The 22,885-nt window shown below is 41.3% G+C and overlaps 1 protein-coding gene across 2 annotated transcripts in view; it reads left to right on the top strand.

Moving 5' to 3' along the window:
* The window catches only part of FERMT1 (FERM domain containing kindlin 1), a 35,375-nt gene extending 20,402 nt beyond the window's left edge, over positions 1 to 14,973 (top strand). For both annotated transcript variants that reach the window (XM_086701721.1, XM_086701722.1), the window contains 6 exons: positions 6,446 to 6,570; positions 7,522 to 7,628; positions 8,818 to 9,039; positions 9,664 to 9,788; positions 10,894 to 11,035; positions 12,705 to 14,973. In XM_086701721.1, coding sequence (XP_086557847.1) covers positions 6,446 to 6,570; positions 7,522 to 7,628; positions 8,818 to 9,039; positions 9,664 to 9,788; positions 10,894 to 11,035; positions 12,705 to 12,878 — 895 coding nt within the window. In that variant the 3' untranslated portion in view covers positions 12,879 to 14,973. The remainder of the gene's footprint in view (positions 1 to 6,445; positions 6,571 to 7,521; positions 7,629 to 8,817; positions 9,040 to 9,663; positions 9,789 to 10,893; positions 11,036 to 12,704) is intronic.
* Positions 14,974 to 22,885: the final 7,912 nt, after the last annotated feature.

Raw genomic sequence — 22,885 nt, forward strand, 5'->3', positions numbered from 1 at the left:
CTTTCATGGTTTAAAAATCAATTGTCTCTAGAATGTTGGTGCTGGACTTGCACACAGTGGTCACCCAGGTTTATCTACCTCTGCCTGTTAAGGTGTTTCTGAAAAACTCCCCAGTGACCTCAGATCAATCTGAAACTGTTAAAAAGGCAGAGAATTTTTTTTATTTTGTGGAAAGAAAGGACTGCTACATTTGTGACGGTGCCAGAGTGTGTTAAGATGAAAAGAATAAGACCCCTTTGAAGTTCTATCAGTTATTCATGTCACTTTATGGTTTGTTGACTTTTCTTAACAAGCCGGCACCTCACTGGGTCAGTTGGCCCGAAAAGAAACACAAGTTGCTTTTGGTAATACATGATGCACAAAAAGACTTGGAAAAGTGAACAGTGAATCAGGTATAAATGAGAAACAAGCATCCAAAGGTACCCATATTTGTCACTGGGTTTCTACAGGTTGCTTTTTTTTTTAATATGGGATGTGGTCTCAAACAGTAGGATCATTAATTTAACTTTTGTGGCATAAATGGTTGCAACCACACATATTGTTATAGCCAGAGCTACAGAAAAAAAAAGTAATCATTTGAATCCACAAATACATCTTTATAATTTTTAAACAATCATTCTATGGAGACAGTAGGTTGCCATGTTCCCTGTATAGAGCAAATCCGGCTCTTGACAAACCAAGTAACCACCGTTCCCTTCCTATAGAGTTTTCAGTGAAGGAGACGATATCCCAGAGTTAAGCCCTACATCCACTTCACTTTAATGTGATTGCTTTGCTCAGGCTCACAAAATTGTCTTCATGTTTCACGGTGGTCACTATATCTACCAAAGGTCTAAAGGTGTTGAATTTAATAGACAATATAGTTCATGGAAGAAAGAAAGAAAGAAAGAAAGAAAAGAAAGAAAGAAAGAAAGAAAGAAAGAAAGAAAGAAAGAAAGAAAGAAAGAAAGAAAGAAGAAAGAAAGAAAGAAAGAAAGAAAGAAAGAAAGAAAGAAAGAAGATAAGGAAGAAGGAAGCAAAGAAAAAAAGAGACAGGAAGAGAGGAATGGAGCTCTATTCCTGGTGGGTGTGTGATCCATAAAGGCCCTTCGTTTCCTTGGCCTTCCTTTCTTTATCAGTAGAAAAGCACTGAGCTAGTCCTTTGATTTTTAATGTTTCTTTTTCTTTAACAGTGAAGCTCTTTTTTTTCCCTAAACAAAATCAGTTGAACCCACTATATAAACACTGGATTTCAGTTTCCAGCAACTGATTTAAATGCACCCAATCTAATGCAAACCTCAGTCTTGCCATAAATACCTAAGAGTGCTAGATAAAGGAAAAATAAAAGAATTGTAAATACAGCGTTGAGGTGAGACTGGGAAAGTCCAGTTTGCAGGAAATACAGAGGAAACCTAATTCTACAAATGAAGCCTCAGATGCACAGATTATCATGGCCTAGGGCTGGGATTTTAGTCCCTGGGCACAGATAGGAGATGAAGTTTTAGGCCTATTGTAAGGCCTAAAGCACAGGACTAAAGCCCGTGCCTAAAAACAAAAACTCACAAGGGCTGCCTTCTGTGTTTAACAGGGAGAGACTGTCCACCAGCCAGGAAGCAGTAAGTTCATCCTTGCATGGGGTTCCGTGTGGGGAAATGAAAAGTCTCTCCGGAGAAAATGGAGCCAAATCCTGTGTCACCCAAGGATGTAGATCTAAATTTAAGTGTCTTATATGATAGGAGAATTCTGAAAACAAAACAAAACAAAACAAACAAAAAAAAACAAAAAAACAGAAACTGGCCCATGACACAAAACCTGTGAAGCCCTAGCAAATGTAATTGCTACCTGGAGGGAAATATCCACAATCTAGCATGCATGGGCCTTATAGAGAAAATAATAACACTCTAAAAAATGAGCCCCCAATAAAAACTAACCATGTAAGTTCATGAACTACCATAAAGGAAAGACAGCAGACCCAACAAGCAAGAAGATTAGCAGTTTCAATAATTTTAGGTAAGAGAACAATCTGAAAAAAACATAAAATGAGTATGTTTAGAATCCTTAAGGAAATTAAAAGGTAACAAACACCATGAAAGAGAAGAGGCGATATTGAAAAGGAACCAAATAGAAAATCTGGAAACAAAAAATTTAGTCATCGAAATTTAAAACAGAATAGGTGCATTGAATGTCAAGTTTAAAAACACAGTTGAAGAGAGAAAACAGAAAGGTAGAAATGGGAAATATGTTATCAGTAGAATGAGAAGTTTCATTATATAGCTACTAGGAGTTCTATAAGAAAATATGGGAGAGAAGCAAGAATTCAAAAAAGAATGCTTGAGAATTTTCCAGAATTGTTAAAGACAAAAATACCTAAATTCAGGAATGGTAAATCCCAAGCAAAATAAATCACTATAGATGCACATCTTAATAAGGCCAGCCATTGATAAGGGAAAGTCTTTAAATCAGAGAGAAAAAAATGGATTTCCTAGCAAGAAAAACAGCGGAGTGTGTAACAGACTTTTCGTTGGCTGGGAAATATCTTGAAAGTGCTAAGAGAAAGTAGCAATCAGTCTAGAACTTTATGCTCAACCAGCCTTTCAAGATTCTACCTTATACAAACCCCTAAATATAAACCAGACAAGATACAATTCTATTAGTAAGTTACATATTTAATAAAAAAACAATGATTCATGTCCAAACTGTAAGGTGTGACCAGTGTTGGAGAGACTACTTTGGAAACAATTAAATGGCTCCACTAGAGGATACAGAGACAGAAGCCACACATAAAATCCATTCATTACATCATTCACAGACAAGTTACTGTAGGGAAATAGGCAAGTTACTATAGCAAAGAACATCCCAGGCAGATTTACACAATGTGCTATAGGAGATTATCAGTGAGAAGAATACAAGACCCCAAAAACACAGAGGAATCTTTATAATACTTCATAAAGAGAGAGTGACTATGAAAACCTTTGGTCCCACGAAGACACACTGGTTATCACATAGAAAAATATCTCTAAGTGGAGTTATGCACTCTTGCTTTTTTTTTTTTTTTAATTTATTTTTTTGAGAGAGAGAGAGTGCTAGCAGGGGAGGGGCAGAGAGAGAGGGAGACACAGAATCCAAAGCAGGCTCCAGGCTCCAAGCTATTAGCACAGAGCCATACACGGGGCTCAAACTCATGAACCGCGAGATCATGACCTGAGCTGAAGTTGGATACTTAAGCAACTTAGCCACCCAGGTGCCCCGATACACTCTTGTTTTTTTAAAAGCTAGTGTTCCAAATTTATGACCTCTCTGTGATGACAACTGGCCATCATTAATAAGCCTCCAGATGCTTTCAAAATAAGAAACCTCTCCTTTAAGGAAAAGGTGATTGTGAAATGAGTAAGAACGTAATCAGTATTTGAAAGAGATTAGTGCTATAAAGAGACCATTATTTGCAAATATTTCCATGGTCATAGTGTTGCCAGTAATGATACTGCCTATTAAAACAGTATTATCTTGCCTTAAATTTTGATCACATCTCTCAGTTAAGCTGACAGTCTGATCAAAAGGGGGGAATTGTTAAAAAGAAAACCACAGGCCCAAAATGGCATCGCTTAGACCAAGTCACCAAACTGGGGCTTTATACCTAATTGCAATTTCAACCTTCCCCAGAAATTAGTCTTAACTGGTCAGGAGAAAATTTTCCAATCAGTACCGCTGAAGTCATCTGTCACATGGGCCTTCCATCTCCCAAAAGATGAGGTTAATTCACCTAACAAGACCTCCTGCCCTTCCGCACCAGGAAGGTGACCTTGCCTAGAACAGTCCTTTCTTTTGCTAATAACTTTCTTACCCCAACTTCCTTCCTATAACAATCCTCCATTTTGTACCATACCTTAGAGCTCTCCTCTACTTGCTAGATGGGATGATGCCCAATTTATGAATCACTTAATAAAGCCAATTAGACTTTCAAAGTTTAAAAAATAATATTATCTGCACACCTTTAAAACTTGGAAACAGAATTTGTCTGCATTAAACTCCATCCAAATGAAGTTACAGTATTTTTTTTTTAAGTTTAAGAAAGAGAGCACACACAAGCAGGGTAGGGACAGAGATTGAGAGAGAGAGAGAGAGAGAGAGAGAGAGAGAGAGTCCCAAGCTGGCTCCACACTGTCAGTACAGAGCCCAACGCAGGGCTCCATCCCACAAACTGTGAGACCATGACCTGAGCCGAAATCAAGAGTTGGATGCTCAACCAACTGAGCCACCGAGGTGGACCGAAGTTATAGTGTGTTTTAAACCCACTTATTAAAAATATAAAAATGCAACATATTCTGATTAATCTGCATAAGTGGGTGATTGACATGAGGGAAGATGGAACTCCATAGCTTTGTTTCAACAAAAACCTTCAAAACTAGGTAGATGGCACTATACAATGAACATTGTGATTTGGAGTAAGCATGGCCACTAATGTACTTCCTCAACTGGGATTTATGTAACTGAGTAACAACCTCCCTTTTTAAAACAAACTGAGTTCTTCATATTCATTTTTAATTAATATATTTGTAAAGGTTTTATAATGTATGTTACAAATACTACAAATTAACAATTGTAAATATGTTAAGCGAAGGGTATTATATTTACATAATATATATGGGTAATATTTACCCAGCTCTTGCTTACAAGGTGCCCAGCTCTGACTCACCTCTACACTTTGCATGTGCTGTTGCTACCTTCTGAAATTTCTCTTCCCTTTTCTCCAAATTCTTACCCATCCTTTATTCTATATTTAAACGCTGTGTCCTCTGTAACTCACCACGCTGCACATCCTTGTTCCATAACGTAGCATATTTTATTCATTGATATGTGCATTTCCCTCTCGACCCTATGGGCTCCATGAAGATTCAGAAGACTGCCTCAATTCTTGTGTTTATCATGCCCCATGCAGCCACCTTCTCCACTTCTTCCCCTACACTGTCCTGCTCCAGCCTCTGGAACATGGAATAGGAGCAATAATCATTAGCTTTGGGAATTAATGGAAGTGCCCTGGAAGACAAACCAAACTGGAAGACGATAGCAGTGGGAATCTTTTGATACTCTTAAAGTCCAGTTAAAATGGAGCAGCAGAGTTTCATTCTTAATTATGAATAGAAATATTTAAATGCCTAGGACGTAACTGAGACCTTACTATCTTTTGTGTAAAGGCTTGTCTTCTGATTCTATTTTGAAAATACTATTACTTTTGGAGATTCTGATTCTTAGACAAATAACCTTCAAATGCGTTCCTTAGAATTATCGTAACTACAGCTTTCAACATAACAAATATTATTTTGATGCAATGGCTTTCTAAATCTTGGAAATGTTACCTGCATATAATGTTTTTCCATTTTATTTTATACTTTCTGTGTTATACACTGGCTTTTTAATGAACATTTTCTCTCTTATCTTTGTGTGAAGTGTAACACATTTTTAGCTAAGGAAAGACGATGGTTGACATGTTAAAAGTCTTGCCCCAAATGATGTATGAGTGGGGTTAACACAAGGCTTTCTCTCTTCCTCTCATTCTTGAATGCAGAAATCCACTGCTCTAGCATGAGATTCACCCCCACAGCCGGGACTGCTCCACAGAACCATGGACAGCCCATGTTATCTTTTCTCTGACTAGCTGTACCCCCTTTCCCACTTCCCAGCTCTCTCTCATGTTTTCTATTTTCAGTGACCCAATTGAGACCTGCTATTGGCACCACCAACCTTGTCCAGCCCAGAGTACAAAATGTTCCGGCCCCCACAGATATCACTTTTGGAGATCTTCCCCCAAAACATTTTTTAATAACAGCAGAATCTATACAGATTAGCTGTAGGGTTTTTGTGATTTCCATGACTCGGTGGAAATTCTCTGGGGGGTTTCTCTTAAGGATCAAGAGGAAACCACAGAAAACGTTGCTTACTTTTAGATCTAATTTTTAGTCCTGTAACTTGAAAACTGTGTTGTCCATATGGACAGCTTTTTCAGATACAAGAAGTATACTGAAATTACAGGTGTCCCCAGATTCATGGATGTTTCTCAAATAACAGTAATAGTTTATTGAGCACTTCAGTCATGCCAGGTCCTGTGATAAGCACTTTCAGAGATTACCTCTTTCTATCCTCACAGAAGCCCTGTGAGTTGGAGGCTCAGCAGTCACACAGAGGCAGTGCACGTGGCCTAGGCAGATGAAGTGTCTTTCCCAGGGTCACACATTAGGCATCAGCAGAGCCAGAATGGTCTAACTCCTGAGATTCTGCATTTTCTACATATCATATTAAAAACCCCATTTTTACTTTTTAGAAATGAGTTAGCAATTTGAAAAGTACTTTCAGAAATAAAGAGTATGTCATATGAATGGGTTTCTAGAGCATCTTGATCCACTTAAAATTTGCAATGCGTCCCTGTGTTTCTAGGTGGTTGTTAAAAGGCTAATTGTACTTTAATTTGCAGGCCCAAGAAGCTAATACTGAAAGCTTTCAAACAATATTGGTTCATCTTTAAAGACACATCTATAGCCTACTTTAAAAATAAGGAGCTTGAACAAGGAGAACCAGTAGAAAAACTAAATCTGAGAGGTAAGAGAGTCCTACATGAAGGTATGGGCTTGTCATGACCCAGCTAGCATGCATATGAAAGCCAAGGTTCCTACCCAGTGAAGCAGGGTTGACTTCCAGAGGAACCGCTCTATCTCACTGGTTTCCACACAGCAGCCTGTCTGCAGCATTCTGCTGTCCTTTCTTCCCCAGTGTGGCCAAGCCTATGAAGTGGTGGTAATTGCTGTCATCAGGGTAGTACATGAGGCCTTGTAGGATCCCGAAAACTTTCTAAATTCCAGGATGGTTCTGTTTAATTCAGTGTCGCTTCAGTTTCTGTACCAATTTCTGAAAGTGGCTGTGAGTGTACTGGTAACTCCATTAACTGAAAATACTTAACCATTGCACTCAATTTCCTTATCATATGGTGACAGTGAGAAAACTCCCTCTGCCCTGATTTATTTTAAAAGTTTATATTCATAACTCAGTGCTACTATGAGGCAGAATAGCCAAACCAACCTGGAAAATGAATTCAGTTGATGACATGTTTAAAGTGATAAGAGGGGCGCCTGGGTGGCTCAGTTGGTTAAGCGGCCGACTTCGGCCCAGATCATGATCTCGCAGTCCGTGAGTTCGAGCCCCGCGTCGGGCTCTGTGCTGACAGCTCAGAGCCTGGAGCCTGTTTCAGATTCTGTGTCTCCCTCTCTCTGGCCCTCCCCCGTTCATGCTTTGTCTCTCTCTGTCTCAAAAATAAATAAACGTTAAAAAAAAATTTTAAATGATAAGAGAAAATAGTTTTTGTTATCCATGTTAGTTATTCATGAGTCTTATTTAGTTATCCTTTAATTAATGTTGTCTGCTTGCTCCTCAGTTTTTCAAAAGAGAACCAAATCTGAAGGGCTTACGTTCAAAGTGTTTCTTTTAGATGCACATCTGATATTGATATAACAGATTTCTCAGAACTCAGTTTTGTCCCTTCCTTTTATCATTCAGGCTGTGAAGTTGTGCCAGATGTAAATGTAGCAGGGAGAAAATTTGGAATCAAGTTACTAATCCCTGTTGCTGATGGTATGAATGAAGTGTATCTCAGATGTGATCATGTGAGTAAAACCACAAAAATGCTAACTCCCTTCACCTTTATTAAACCTAAGGACAAACCAGCTGAGATGCTTTCTCAAATCAGAACACTCATCAGTCAGCTATTACTTTGTAACAAACAACCACAAAATCAAATGACACATACCAGTAAACCGTGGTCTCTGAAACATCTATGGGCTTGGATGATCCAGCCTTGTGTCAGCTGAACAGATCTGCTTCCAGCCACAGGTCTGGCTAGGCTTGGCTCCTTACTGGAGGTAAGCGCACTGTATTCTGGGTACCCAGCTGCCTGGGGAGGCTCTGCTCATAGTGATGGCGGAAGTGCAAGAGAGGAACTACAAACGTGGCAGACCTCCTAAAACTTGAGCTTTGAGTGAGTACACTGTTATTTCCACCTACGTTCCATCAGCTAACGTAAGTCCATGGTGAGGCTCAAAGTCAAGAGGTGGGAAATTACACCCCGTCTCCAATGAGACAGATCGTAAAATTACATGGCAAAAGGTGTGGATACCAGGAGGATGAAGATTGAGGTCAGTAATTCAGCATACCATACTTACTGTTGCTCTGAAGAATTCGACCGTTCATCTGCATCCCCTCAGCTTCTGAGACCACTCCACTTGGTTCCCTGAGGTGAAAAATGAGCACACACAGTAAAGAACAATAGAGGCCGCCACTGACTGGTTCAGAGCCCATCAGTGGACCTGATTCCTACTATGGGATTCAAATCTTTAGTAAGAATAGGCCAGGGTAGACATTATATGGGAAATCAGTTAATGATTTTTTTCCTCATGTCCTTCTGTAATAGAGATCAGACATGATATGAAAATGGAAATATACATCAAGCAAGTCTGGTGGGTAGCTTGGGTTTTCATCTGTCTGTGCTCCATGGAGCTCCTGTGTCCTCGGTTTATCTTTAAATGCAAAGTTCTCTGCATGGAATTTATCACAGCTGACATTCCTATTCTCTAGCCCTTTAGCATAGAGAAACTCAACATGGGACTCAAAAGCTTTTGTTGGGTGTTAAATTAGGTGATTGACAGCCACTCAGAACATGTGCCACTTCACATCTTTCCTTGCTTGGTAGGTGACAGTTTGGTATATTGTCGAGATAAGAGCCCACCTCCTGCTCTGTTCGCAGCAGGGTGGCTCTGTACTTGAATTTGTGTCTCAGCCCTCTGATGTTTGCTGCAGGAGAATCAGTATGCCCAATGGATGGCTGCCTGCATCTTGGCATCAAAGGGCAAAACCATGGCAGACAGTTCCTACCAGCCAGAGGTTCTCAACATCCTTTCATTTTTGAGGATGAAAAATCGGAGCTCAGCATCTCAGGTGGCTTCCAATATCGAAACCATGGACATAAACCCGGAATGTTTTGTGTCGCCTCGGTGTGCAAAAAAACACAAGTCTAAGCAGGTACTGCTAATCTTGTTTGAGTGATTGTTTGCAGTAAATTCTGTATTTTCTGAAGTAAAATGAGGAATTAAAATGATTGAGGCCATCATCATGAAAAAATCAGCTCATGGGGATATTTGACTTTGGACTCCGTATTAGACCATGTTAAGAGATTATTGTTCATTTTGTTAGCGCTGACTACTGCTACCTAAACATGGTAATATTCCCAGATTTAATTAAAATTATTTAGTCCCCACAAATTAAAACTTTACATTGTGCTTCCATCAGAGGGGGTTAAAAAGTTACGCAAATAGACTGATGTAAGTGGAACCATTGTCCGTGGACACTATATAGACCCTAGAAAGAGGGACCCAGAACTCTCCATCTCCATGAACCTTACAAGTTTATGTGTTGGTTGATCTTGTTCCTTCTTGTCCCCAGTGATTTACATGTTTTGTTTCAGAAGGAGAGAGAGGAAGCGAGAATGAATGAATGGGTGAATGAATGAATGAAAATGAATTCTCTTTGTAGAGCTACAGTTGGGCCTTGCATTTATTTTTCTGACTGGGGATCTGAGCCAAAAGGATGATTATAGAATAGTCACTGTATGCTAAGGACAGTTTGATGTCTACCACTTCTGCTTAGCTGGCAGCCCGGATTCTAGAAGCCCACCAGAATGTGGCTCAGATGCCCCTGGTCGAAGCCAAGCTGCGGTTCATCCAGGCATGGCAATCTCTACCTGAATTCGGCCTCACCTACTACCTTGTCAGGTGATTACAATGTTCACTTGCCTCTCTTGCTCTCTATGTGTTTCTAAGTGCCTTTCTTGGATCCCAGTTTCTTCTCAGTCTAGAACATAGAACCCTTTTTATTTTAGAATATTGTCCTTTCACAAATGGCCCAAACACACTGGCTGCCCATAACAATCTTCTATACCTTCTCTTCACAGACCTACCTGGGCTCCCTGCTTCTCCCCTTGTTCCCTAAGTTTTCAAGTTGGCAGCCTGAGTGATGTGTTTAAGATCTGAGTCAAACCATGGCAGCCTCTGCCCAGAACCATCTGAAGGCCTTCTGGCTCACTCAGTGTATAAGCCAAATCCTTACAATGGTCCTACAAGACCTTAGCTCCAGAATTTCACACCTCTGCTCCTCCTTCACTGTGCCCAGCCCCACCGGCCTCCTGTGACAGGTCTTTGAGCGTGCACACACACACACACACACACACACACACAAATACATACATACATACATACATACATAAAATGCTGCAGCCTTGCACTGGCTATGCCCTCTGCCTACAATACTCTTTCCCCAGATACCCACATAGCACAGTCCCTCACCAGCATCTTTAATCAAGTGGCCTCTCTCACTACAGCCTACAGTTGTAAAACTGTAACCACCCCATTTGCCAGTATTCCCCGGCCCCATTCTGTGTTTTATTTTCCTTTATGATCTTATCTGCCATATATATTTCACTTACTCATGACCCTGTCCCCCCACTAGAATACAAGCTCCATGAAGATAGACATTTTCTATCTACTGAGATCACTACTATATTCCTTGTGCCTAGAACAGTGCGTGGCACACACAGTTGGCAATTTTAAATTAATTGACTTGACCCTTTCTTACTTTGCTTTCCCATGATGTCAGTTTTATGTAAATGATGTGTACAGGGCAGCCTTATTAATTCTCTCCATTCTTCATATGTTCTTCATATCACAATAAAAACACCCTTCTTCTGTAGAAAGCTAATCCTTCACTGTCCATTCTTTGGATGCCATTTAGAAATGTTCATATTATCTTTAAGAAGTTGTATATGAATGAAAATCATATTACAGGAAGCAGTTGCTTCTTTTAATTCATATTTTTTTTTAGATTTAAAGGAAGCAAGAAAGATGATATTCTGGGAGTTTCCTATAATAGGTTGATTAGAATCGATGCAACCACTGGGATTCCAATTACAACATGGAGATTCACAAATATGAAGCAGTGGAATGTAAACTGGGAAATCCGGCAGGTACAGTGAAAGTTTTTGGTACATTCAGCGTTGAGCCTATATATGTGTGTTCCATCGGAATTGTACATTATTCTGTTCATACATTTAGAACTCAGAAACCACAGGCATATGGTCATTGTCTGCTAAAATAATCACATGCAATTCTGGGCAGTTTCCTAACAAGTACAGGCCGAATGGTTTTGAATTAACACCATGGGTTGGCTTAGTCTCCATATGGACTTGCCATACATACTCTAAAATTGCTGAGCAATTTGACTAGTTTCCTTCAACTCAGCATAGGATTATGTAAGACTTAGACTGAATTACTTAGTGGAAACTACCTGAGAACTGTCACCCAAAATGAATCCAAAAAGGCCTCATCTAATGGCTGCCAAGAAGTCCAACTAGTTGAGGACTCAGAGGCTCAACTGCCCACCTGGAGAGCATTCCAGTCCCAAAAAGTAAAAACTACTAGAGAAGCAAGTGATGTGAGCAGGGATGACTGAGAAAAGCTTTGCCTCTTGAGTTAAGGGGACCCCAAACCGTCTGCCTCCCGTTAATGGCACCCCAGGAGCTAAGTTCAAGCCAAAGCTATAAGCTGGGAAATTGTAGATCAAGTCAGAGGCGCCTTAGCATCCAGATGATTTAACACATTCTGATATTGATAAAGAATCTTTTCTCCTTTGTTTTCTCATTTTTCCAGTAGAAAGCCATCTACCTAGAGGGATGATAAGAGACATACACTGTATTTTAAATTTTTTTAATGTTTATTTTTGGGAGACAGAGCACAAGCAGAGGAGGAACAGAGAGAGAGGAAGACACAGAATCAGAAGCAGGCTCCAGGCTCTGAGCTGCCAGCACAGAGCCCAGTGCCGTGAGATCATGACCTGAGCCGAAATTAGATGCTCAACCAACTGAGCCACCCAAGCACCCCAAACTCACACTTTTTTTTAAAGAACCATGGATTCCTTTCAGTGGAGGCACTCATTTGTAGAATAAAAGTCTGAGATTAGGTGGCCTCTAAGACAGTGGCTCTAAATCCTGGTTGAGTATTAGGATCACCTGGGGAACTTGAAAACACCACTGCCCAGGCCACATCCTAGACCAATCAAATCCCAGTCTCTGGGAGTGGGAGCCTGGCATCAGTAATTTTCAAAAGTCCACTTGGGCAACCAAGGTTTGAGAACCAGTGAAGAATGTTTCTTCTGATTTAGAGTTTGTGACTTTCAGCTGGGAAGGGGTGCAGGGCTGTTGGGTGCAGGAAAATTCAGGGAAGCCTTTTATTCTCCATCCAAAAGTCTGCAAAGTACCCTGCCCCTGGACAGATGGAATGCTTAGGAAGTTCTTAACATCTAAACAAGAGTGACAGAAAGTATCTATGTGTGCTGGGAGTTAGAATGTTTTCCCAAATGTATAGCAAAGTTGACACCACAAGAGGGCGCAAAGAGAGCAAAGACAAGATTGCTGTAAGCGTCTAATGGAAGTGGTGATTGTTTTTGGAGTTGTTTTGGAGGGTTTGGTTTTGTTTTTTGTCTGTGGGGTTCTGGGGAGAGAGAGGGAGAGAAATCCCAAGCAGGGGGAGTTATCTGTAAGCCACCTAGGCAGTCCTCAGCTCTGACGCCATCACAAGGCGTTTTTTTCCTCATTTTCCTTGTCAGAGTTTAAGCTTACCTGTGCCTTCCTCTTCCAGGTGGCAATCGAATTTGACCAGAATGTCTCCATTGCATTCACCTGCCTGAGTGCGGATTGCAAGATTGTGCATGAATACATCGGTGGCTACATTTTCCTGTCCACCCGGTCCAAGGACCAGAATGAGACACTTGATGAGGACCTGTTCCACAAGTTGACTGGTGGTCAGGACTGAAGCAAAACAGATCTGCCTACACAGACAGTGAGACAAGGATGGTCCTCCCTGGACATATGGGATCCTTGGCCCACCCAATGTGTAGAGTCCAGACTGACAGACAACCATATACTTACCGCTGGTCACTCAGATGAGGATCCTTGCCTCATTTCAAACACACTGCCTAGCATATCCCTTTCCTTTTGTTTGCCCTGTCCTACCAGTAACAGAGGAGGCCTCAGTTGCCTTTTCTGTAAAATGGGTAGGTAGAAGACAGGCTAATACTACTATATCCCAGTATGTAGCTACAGTTCTGTGACTTCCAGAACCTGCGAGTGTATGGCCAGAAGTCACCAGTGTGCCTTTCTGCTCTGTTGCTAAGTCAGCGGAAAGACAGAAAGGTTAAAAGCACATGTAGCCAAGGATCTACCTTACTCCCTAACTCAGGTACAAAAAGAAATCTGTCTTTCCTTAACAGAACTGCTTTTAGTTCCCATATTGTGAAAATGGCAGAGGGAGTCCACACTCACACGTTTCCCCTTATAGGTCAAGGTCTGGGGGAGGGGAGGGGAGAGGTGGGGGTACCTGGTACTAGTTGGTGACAAGGGGTCAGAGCAGTGGCCTACAGTGTCATCAGTTCACAGTGACTTCTGCAGAGGTGACTGCTGACCCATCTGGTCTTGGACATCGGTCCCCTCAGGTTACTGCTGCCACCTGCAGCTCCTTTTCCATTCCTCGGCCACCTTTAAGTCCTTCCTGATGACGCGGGTGACATAGAGGAACAGGGAAATCCATTCCTCAACCCAGCTGCATGTCTCAACTGCTTCTACTCTGAGCTGGGGCTCAGGAAGATGGGTCTAGTTCTCTCTGTTCATAAAAACCACCTCCCTGCATCCAGGCTTACAATGGGGTCTCCGTCCCAGCTGGTCATGGAGAGAAGGACAAACCTCTTCTCCAAGATCACCAAGTTCAGGGGTTGATGGCTTCCTCACTGGCTTCCATCTACATTTGGTAAATTAGGAGCTGATAATAGACCTTTTTTTTTTTCTTTTTGCTCTTGTCACCTCTACCTCCAGACATGAGCGTGAGCCAATTAATAACTGCCCTCAATTGTCATTTTCTGTTTTGGTTTGTCAGCTTTGGGAGGAATGGGTTTTGAGAAGGAAAGAAGCAGTATCAGGGGTAGTGGGTAATATCAGATAGCATTTAATTATGTTTTTATAAATGTTCTCCTGTCACAGAAAGGACTTGGGTTGCCAGGGTAAAGCAGAGGGTCCATTTCCATTTTGAAATTCTTTTAAGATCCACTGTGCTTTATTTTCCAACTAAGACATTTGAGAAGAGAGATCTCCACTGCTCCAGGAACCACATTAAGACAGCCCTGTCTAGGGAACCCCAGGCCCTGAGCTGGAAGCTGTTGCTTGAAAGTCCTCTTTCAGCCCCTCCTTTAGAGGTCAATGTTCATGAAAACTCCCCAGGCACCAGCTGAACTTCCAAGGCCCAGCTTAAATCTAGGAAGTGGCTTAGGCACTTGGAAAGTCTGGTCCACATCATAAAGAACTTTGCTTGAAATGTCTTCTATACAAACTAGTGCTGAGCATACTGTTTTACTTGGTGTTGGTCATTTCTACATAGTCTTAGGCTCTATTATTTTAGAACCTAAGTCAGGTCTTTAATATGATGTCAGGCCCTAGGTTAAAATAATGCTGCTTGAGGCCACATGTCACCTGTCTGCTGCGAAGCACAGCTCTACATAACTTAACCAGAGCTGGACCTTCAGTATAACTCTCTTCCTTGGCTTTCCATGGTTGCCTGACATTTCTATGAAAACACTCAAAGGAGGTGACTGGTCTTCACCAAACTTTCCAGGGAACACTTCTTCCATGACTATACGACCACATCCCAAGTGTGACCACCAAAGCCTAAATGCTGCTATTCCCAGGAGCAATGTAAGGACTCTTTTTACACTGGGTGCAAAAGGTCATCTGACTTCCTATGATGAAATTTTAAATTAACGTGTCTTTCAGCCTCCTTCGCTTTCTTATCTATACTAGATGGGGAAATCTGCATTTTTTACTATTTTTATGAATTTTTTTAATTAAAAGCTTTATCTGGATTTGAGTATCGTCTGGTTGTGTCCTCTCCAGTCTGCTGTCTCTAAACAGGTGAATATTTTCTACCCCCTGAGAAAGGAATGCAACTTTCAAGTTTAATGCGTAGAATTCCAAGATTCAAGCTCATTCCTCCCCGTGAGATTGACTTAGAAACCTCACTTACCTGTTGGCTTTAACTCCTTTCCCATTGAAGGTCCCTAGATTTCCTGACATCATAAGCTCTTTTTTCCACATCTACATTTTAGAAAAAGCATGAGAGAGCCAACAAAAACCCAAAGGTGAAGGAGCATCAGAGGGCCTCTGACTTGATGGATGAATTTCCAAAACATTTGGATTTGATTTAGCTGTAGATGGTCCATAACAGGTAGTAATGTGCAGCTTATAGATGTCCCTTCATACAGTTCTCACGTCAACCCATTGTGGGGCAGGAATGGCTTGCCTTCTCATTTCACAAAGGAGGAAACAGGTTCATAAGGTGAAATAACTTGCCCAAAGCCACGCCACCAGTAAGCAAAACCAGAATTCAAAGCCAGGTGTGTCTTACTAACACTGTCCAAAGACCTACACTGTTGGCATTTTGGGTTCTGTCTTTTCAGCCTTTATACCAACTTGTATACTGGTTTCTGGTTTTGTATTTTAATATTATATCTATTAAGTCATTACACATTCATGGAAATTGAATAAGTCATGAGATATTCACTGAGGAAAAGAAGAGTAGCTATTTAACTGCTGGCTGAATGCAAAGTAAGGGGCTATGATTCTGCCTGAAAGCAGCTTAAAACGTCCCCACCTTCACACATTTCCTCCACCTTCCATCCCCCACATCTGACAACCATCAATCTATTCTATGAGTTTGTTTCTTTTAGATTCCACATATAAGTAAGATTATACAGTATTTGTCTTTTTCTGCCTGACTTATTTCACCTAGTATGATGCCCTCAAGGTCCATCCATGTTGTTGCAAATGGCAGAATTTCCCTCTTCTTAGTGGCTGAATAATATTCCATCGTGTATATATACATGTATATATATACCTCACATACACACACACACATTTTATCTACATCCATTTACCCAGCAATAGACACTTAGACTGTTTCTATATCTTGGCTATTGTGAATAATGCTGCAATGAACATGGGAATACAGATATCTCTTCAAGACAGGTATTGTATTAGCCTGATCAAAAAGGAAACTGAAACAACAAAAACGGAAAATCCAAGCCCCCACCTGAGAGCATATGTCTCCTCATCTGTAAAACAAGGGTTTGGATTGTGCGGTTTATTACAGCCCTTCGTCTCCAGCATTCCTTGGTTGTGGTTCATTTTCCCCACAATCCACTTGGGGTACATCCTCCACTCCTATGCACCATGCACACACTTTCCTTCTGAAACTCTAGCATCACTCTGCCAACACAGGCCCATTATTCGAGTCAAACCACATAGTTCTATAACTCGAATTTCAGGGCAGGTTGACAGGCTGCCCTGACAAATAAACCACAGGGGCAAAACAGATACCAAGAGGTTAAATGGTTGTGCCAACCAATGTCAGAGCAAGTCAGATCTTGTGTCTGCCTCCCCAGATAATATCCTCAACAATAGAGTTGTTATTACATGGTTAAAAGAATTAGAATGCTAACATGTATTAAGGAGTATCACTTGTGCTTCCCATGAGTCCTCTCAATTCAGCCTCTGGGTAAGGTAAGTATTGTCAGCCTCATTGTACAGATTAGGAAACATGCAGTGGTTGCTGGTAAATACAGGGGGAGACCTGATTCACCCATTTCCTTGGTGTAAAGACTCCCACCGTAGACAGCATGGCATCTATGAAAACAATTGGGAAGATACCCAGCTCTCTGACAGGGACAAGCCAGCTCTAGCATACACCGGAACTACTGTGTACAGAGTCAAGCAACTTGTATTTTAATAAGCAACTTGTCAAGGTCACCCAACTGGAGTGTTGAAAGCAAGGATTTGAACCTAGACCTCCTGACTTGAGTGGTATTCTCTAGCACCACTTGATAATCCTGTGTGAATGGCAAGGCCTCTTGAGTCAAGAGCCCTAGATTGTCTTTATTTGCGATAATCCCTCTTGAGGTGATTTGTCCCCATCCCACCCCAACATACGTCAGTAAGGCCTACAAAACTCCACATTTTTTTTTCCTTCAATTACATTATACCAGATTTCAAATGTCAAAAGAGTGAAATTTTCTACTAAAAAAATTTTTCAGATCCCAACGGCTGGCCCACTTGTCCAATATGATACCTGATTGCAAATTTGGGTCAGAGGTAGAATTCAGGAGGGTGGGAAAGAGTTCTGCCTTCTTCCCAGCAAAGAAAACACCAACCCATGACCAGAGAAAACCCCATCCACCCCCATCCCCACAAATGGTTGGCCCTGATCCTGCCATTGCATATAAGTGATTAATGCCAATTCCACCACAGAGAGGCAACTTTCCCTCAGGGTCTGAGCTCTGTTTTTAGAGGCTGAGTGAAATGTTCTTATTCTGACCTTTTCCTCCCTTTACAAATGGTTCTTTGAGTCAGGTAGACATCAGAAGAGCAAATGGGCAGCCAAACACTTGGCAAGAAGCTGTTGAATAATCCACTCATTATAACCTAAGCAAAGTTCATTCTAGGACAAGGGGCTGCAAATGCTACTGTGTTTGGGGGGAGGTGATGTACACAGACACAGTCAGATATGAGACACAGGGATTTGCGAAGCATGCCCTGACTAGTAGTCACAGATCTTAAAATATGTGAATAATCTCTAATATATCCGAGAACCTAATGTAGCCTATGGGCCTACAGTTGTCAATCCATGCTAGGGTTCAGCCAACTGTATTTCAGCCAGTTCAGTTAAACAAACACATACACACAAACACACACATGTATATAATCTATATGTTTCATATAAGCTATATAACATATAAATATACAGTTGATATAACTTACTATATTTATTATATGTTTGTATATTATATTTATGTATAATATAAATTATATATACATATATATTTCTATCAGTTAAAATTGCTTAGCTACAAGTACATATACAGATATATATATATATATATACATACACATATATATGTGTATGTATATATATGTGTGTGTGTATATAAATACATACATACACACACACATATATATGTAATATATATAAAATAATAGTGGCTCAAACAAGAGATGTTTTTCTCTCTTCCACCTGACACTCCTAAGGCAAGTCTGGGCCAATAAAGCACATATACCATGTCAAGGACCCATGTCATTGCATCTTTTCCATCCACTATGTATAGCTTCTATTCACAAAGTCCTCTCATGATCCAACATGGCTGCTCTGGCTCCAGGCGTTATGTCATATGGCTTCAATTAACTATAAGGGAGGTTGAAATATTTGGTCTTTGTTCAAAGTAGCCATGGCCTCAACTACAAATCAGAGTTCCTTTACTGATAAACAGGGTGAGAGTAGATATCAGGAAACAAGTAGCTCCATCTGCCATAAGCACCTACTATGTGCTAGGCACTACACTAGCTGCCAAGGATAATACAATCTAGCAAGAGACAGGCAGCTGAGTAAATAACTCTGTAATGTTGTATAACAGGCCTTATTCTTGATACATTAAAGACATATGAGCACAATAGAGAGGGAGTAGTTTTGTTAGAGTCAAGAGCAAAGGAGGAAGGATCTTCCCAGAAAGAAAGGACATTTAGACTGGGTCTTGAAGGATGAATAAGAGTTTTGCAAGTGGGAGAAGGACAGAAATAAGGTCAAGCTTGGAAGAGGGGCCATTAGTGATTGGTGTGTGTGTGTGTGTGCGCGCGCGTGTGTGTGAAACTCATTCTGAAAGCAATTCCAGAACAAGCATTACAAACATGTTTTCAACACTTGAAAGCATCATCTGTAAAACGACATCATCTACCAAGTACCTTTGCTCAAGACCAACCCTTGCCAGATAATTTTTTTAATTCACTCTCAGGAGGTGATGATCCAAACATCCTCTTCAAGTAAAATAAACATGTTCTCAATTCTCCTAAGAAAATGATCTCAGAGTTCTAATCTTGGATTCTTTCTCAGGCTTACTTCATGAAACTAATGCTAGTTCCTCCAGCAACAAAATGGAAATATAATATCATGTGATCCCATCTAAAAGAATTGGTCAGAACTTCCTAGAATTTAGAGTATCTCAGATAGGTTCCATAAACAGTTGGTATAATTAATAATCACTAAAAAGTAATTATCTTAATATATTATTAAGGATTCATCATCATGTACTTACAATCTATACTATTTTCAGTAATGACAAAAAGCCATCACTGTTAAAATCTTTTCAAAAAAATACTTAACATTCCAACTCTCTGATATTACCATTTCATACCTTCCTTTCTTTTCAACCCGCCTCAACACCTACCCTCAGCTGATGATCTGTAACAGAATGACCTGCATGTTACTGAGCACAGTGATGTCATCATATGGGAAGAGCCTCATCTCTTCACTCTTCATCTGTCCTCACAATGTCTTTCTTCCCTCTTGCCTCAGTTGGAAAAGTGCCTAATCCACAGCCTTCTGAGCACTGTCCCCTCATGACCTCCAAAGCACTCAATTCCTGCAGTTTCCTCCTCTCTCTCTTGCATCATTCTCTTCTCCCCATCTCTTGACACATTCCCATCAGACTGCAAACATGTTCTCTCTCTTTGGGGGTTTTAAAATACAGCTACAAACTCTCTCAGTGTCCTCCCATCAAGAGATGGGATCTGAGTCCCCTCACCCTAAATCTGAGTAGGCTTGTGGCTGGATTGACCAATAGAGTACAGCAAAAGTAATGCTATGTGACTTCTAACTGTAAGTCATAAAAGGCCATGTAGCTTCTGTTTTGTCCACAGGATACTCCCTCTTCGAGCCCTGAGGCCACCATGCTAGGGAAGCCACAAGTAGGCACTCCAACCAACAATCTCAGCAGAGCCCGGCCCTCAGGTCATCCCTACCAAGGTGCCAGACCCATGAGTAAATCCATCTTGAAGCCTCAAAACCAGTCCAATGAACAGCTGAATACTACCAATGACTAATCAATGCTAAATGGAACGAAAGAGTCATCTAGCCAAACTCCGACCAAATTCCTGACCCTCAAAAATCATGTAATAGAATAGAATAAATGTTGCTTTAAGCCACTAAGTTTTGGGGGTACTTACTGGGCAGCCATAGATAACTACAACGATATTCCCCACCTTATAAAAGGTTTGAACTCTGCCCCATTTTTCTGCTCCTGCTCACAGCAAAAGTTCTCCGAATACGTAGGAAAGCTAACACATATTTTCTCATGCCCTTAACTCACTCCTCTCTGGCTTCTGTCCCTCCCCCCCCCCCACCCCCAATCAACCCTTCTCTTGTCCAGCTCATAAAAGTCCTCCATTATTTAGTCTGTCAAAACCTGGCTGGCTGTGCCCCTCTTAATGAAATATTGTTGTCTCTTAACTTTCATGATTCCAAATTTTCCTGATTTTTCTCCTACCTCCCTGGCTTTCTCTCAGCATGCTAGGCTGATTTCTCTTCCTCTGTTCCACTAGCAAATGTTGGCTTGTTTCTCTTCTCTTCTCTTTCTACGCACTTGCCCTAGGTGGCCTCAACCAGTCTACTGGCTTCAAGCACCATCTATATGGTGATGCCTCCCAAATGTAACTTTCCAGCTCTGACCTCTCCCCAGAATTCCAGTTGGATGTCCAGTTATCTCCCTCAGTATCTCCTTGTAGGTCTAACAGACATCTCAAACTTAATATGGTCAAAACAGAGCCTATGATTTTCCTCCCCCAAATCTGTTGCTGTCTTAGACTTCTCTTTCCCAGTAAATGGCCTCTCAGTCCATCAATCCTTTCAATGTCCTCAGGTCCAAGAACTTAGGGATCATCATTTTTTTTAATGTTTATTTATTTATTTTGAGAGAGAAAGAGAGAGAGAGTGAGAGTGACAGAGTGAGAGTGAGAGCGAGCGAGCGCACCAGCAGGGGTGGGGCAGAGAGTTGGGGGAGAGAATCCCAGGCAGACTCTGTGCTGTCAGCACAGAGCCCAACGCAGGGCTTGATCTCACAACCCGGGAGATCATGCCCTGAGCCTAAATCAAGAGTCAGACACTTACCCAACTGAGCCACCCAAGCGGCTTAGGGATCATGCTTGATACTTTTTCTCTCATCCCTCATGTATTAGTTTTCCCTAGCTGCTATAACAAATCACCACAATTAAAACAATATACAATATCATTCAGCCACAAAAAGGAACAAAATTTTGATATATGCTACAACATGATTGACCTGGGCATTAAACATTATGTGAAGGGTACCTGAGTGGCTCAGTTGGTGAAACGCCCAACTTTGGCTAAGGTCATGATCTCATGGTTTGTGAGTTTGAGCCCCGTGTTGTGTGCTGATACCTCAGAGCCTGGAGCCTACTTCATATTCTGTATCTCCCTCTCTCTCTGCCTCTCCCCTGCTCGTGCTCTCTCTCTCTCAAATAAATAAATAAATAAATAAATAAATAAATAAATAAACAAACAAACATTAAACATTATGCCTGGTGACATAAGCCAGACAAAGGACAAATATTGTACGATTCCACTGAGAGGAGGTATCTAGAATAGACCAATATAGAGACAGAGAGTAGAACAGAGGTTACCAGCAGTTGGGGAGGCAGAGAAAGGAGAGTTGTCATTTAATGAGTAAAGTTTTTGTTGTGATGACAGCAATGTTTCAGGCATAGATAACAGTTATACAACATTATGAATGTATTTAATGCCACTGAATTGTATACCTAAGGAGTGGTTAAAATGATACATATTGTTCTATATATTTTACCACAATAAAAACAATGACATATGCATTTATTCTCTCAGAGTTCTAGAAATGAGCATTCTGAAATCAGTTTCCCTGAGCCCAAATCAAAGTGCCAGCAGAGCCATACTCCCTCAGGAGGGATTGGGGACAATCCATGTCCTTGCCTTTCTAGCTTCTGCATTCCTAGACCCTCCTCCTATCTTCATTGGTTAAGTATATTTATTTGTTTTGAGGAAGGGGGAGAGAGAGCATGAGCAGGGGAGGGGTGGAGACAGAGGGAGAAAGAGGGAGAGGGGGAGAGAGAGAAACTGAGAGAGAAAGAGAGATAGAAAGAAAGAGAGAGAGAGGAGAGAGACAGACTCCCAAGCAGGCTTCCTGCTGTCAGCACAGAGCCTGACACAGGGTTCAATCTCATGAACTGTGAGATCATGACCTGAGCTGCAATCAAGAGCCAGATGCTTAACTGACTGAGCCACCCAGGTGCCCCTTCCTCTATCTTCAAAGCCCATAGCATAGCATCTTCCTTCGGTCTCCACATGGCCTTCCTCTTCTCTGTAGTAAACTCTGCCTCTGCCTCTATCTTATAAAGACACCTGTGCTTCCATCAGGAGCCCATCCAGATGATCCAGGATAATCTCTCCATCTCAAGACTCTTACCTTAATCTCATATGCAAACTCCTGTTGCCATTTAAGTAACATCTACAGGTTCCAGCAATTAAAATGTGTGTGTCTTTGGGGCCATTATCCAGCCTACCACACCTCACTTCCAACCCACTTACAAGTCTTGTGGATCCCACTTTCACAACATATTTCAAATGTGAACACTCTTCTCCACGTTCACTATCCTCACTGTCAAACCAGCATCATCTCCTCCCCCTTGGACACTTTCAACACCCCCTTAATGTAGCTCTCTTGCCTACAATAGATACAGCAACTAGAGTGACCTTTAACACAACCCCCCTTCCCACCTGTCCCCTCTCCCACCATCCTCTAGCCACAAAGATCTGCTTTCTGTGACTCACACACAGCAGGCTCTTTCCTGCTTCCAAATCTTTGCTCATTTGCTCTGGAATATTATTCCCCATGGCCCTTTGCT

This window comes from Puma concolor, chromosome A3, assembly GCF_028749965.1.
Source record: "Puma concolor isolate L17-30 chromosome A3, mPumCon1.1.hap2, whole genome shotgun sequence".
NCBI lineage: Eukaryota > Metazoa > Chordata > Mammalia > Carnivora > Felidae > Puma > Puma concolor.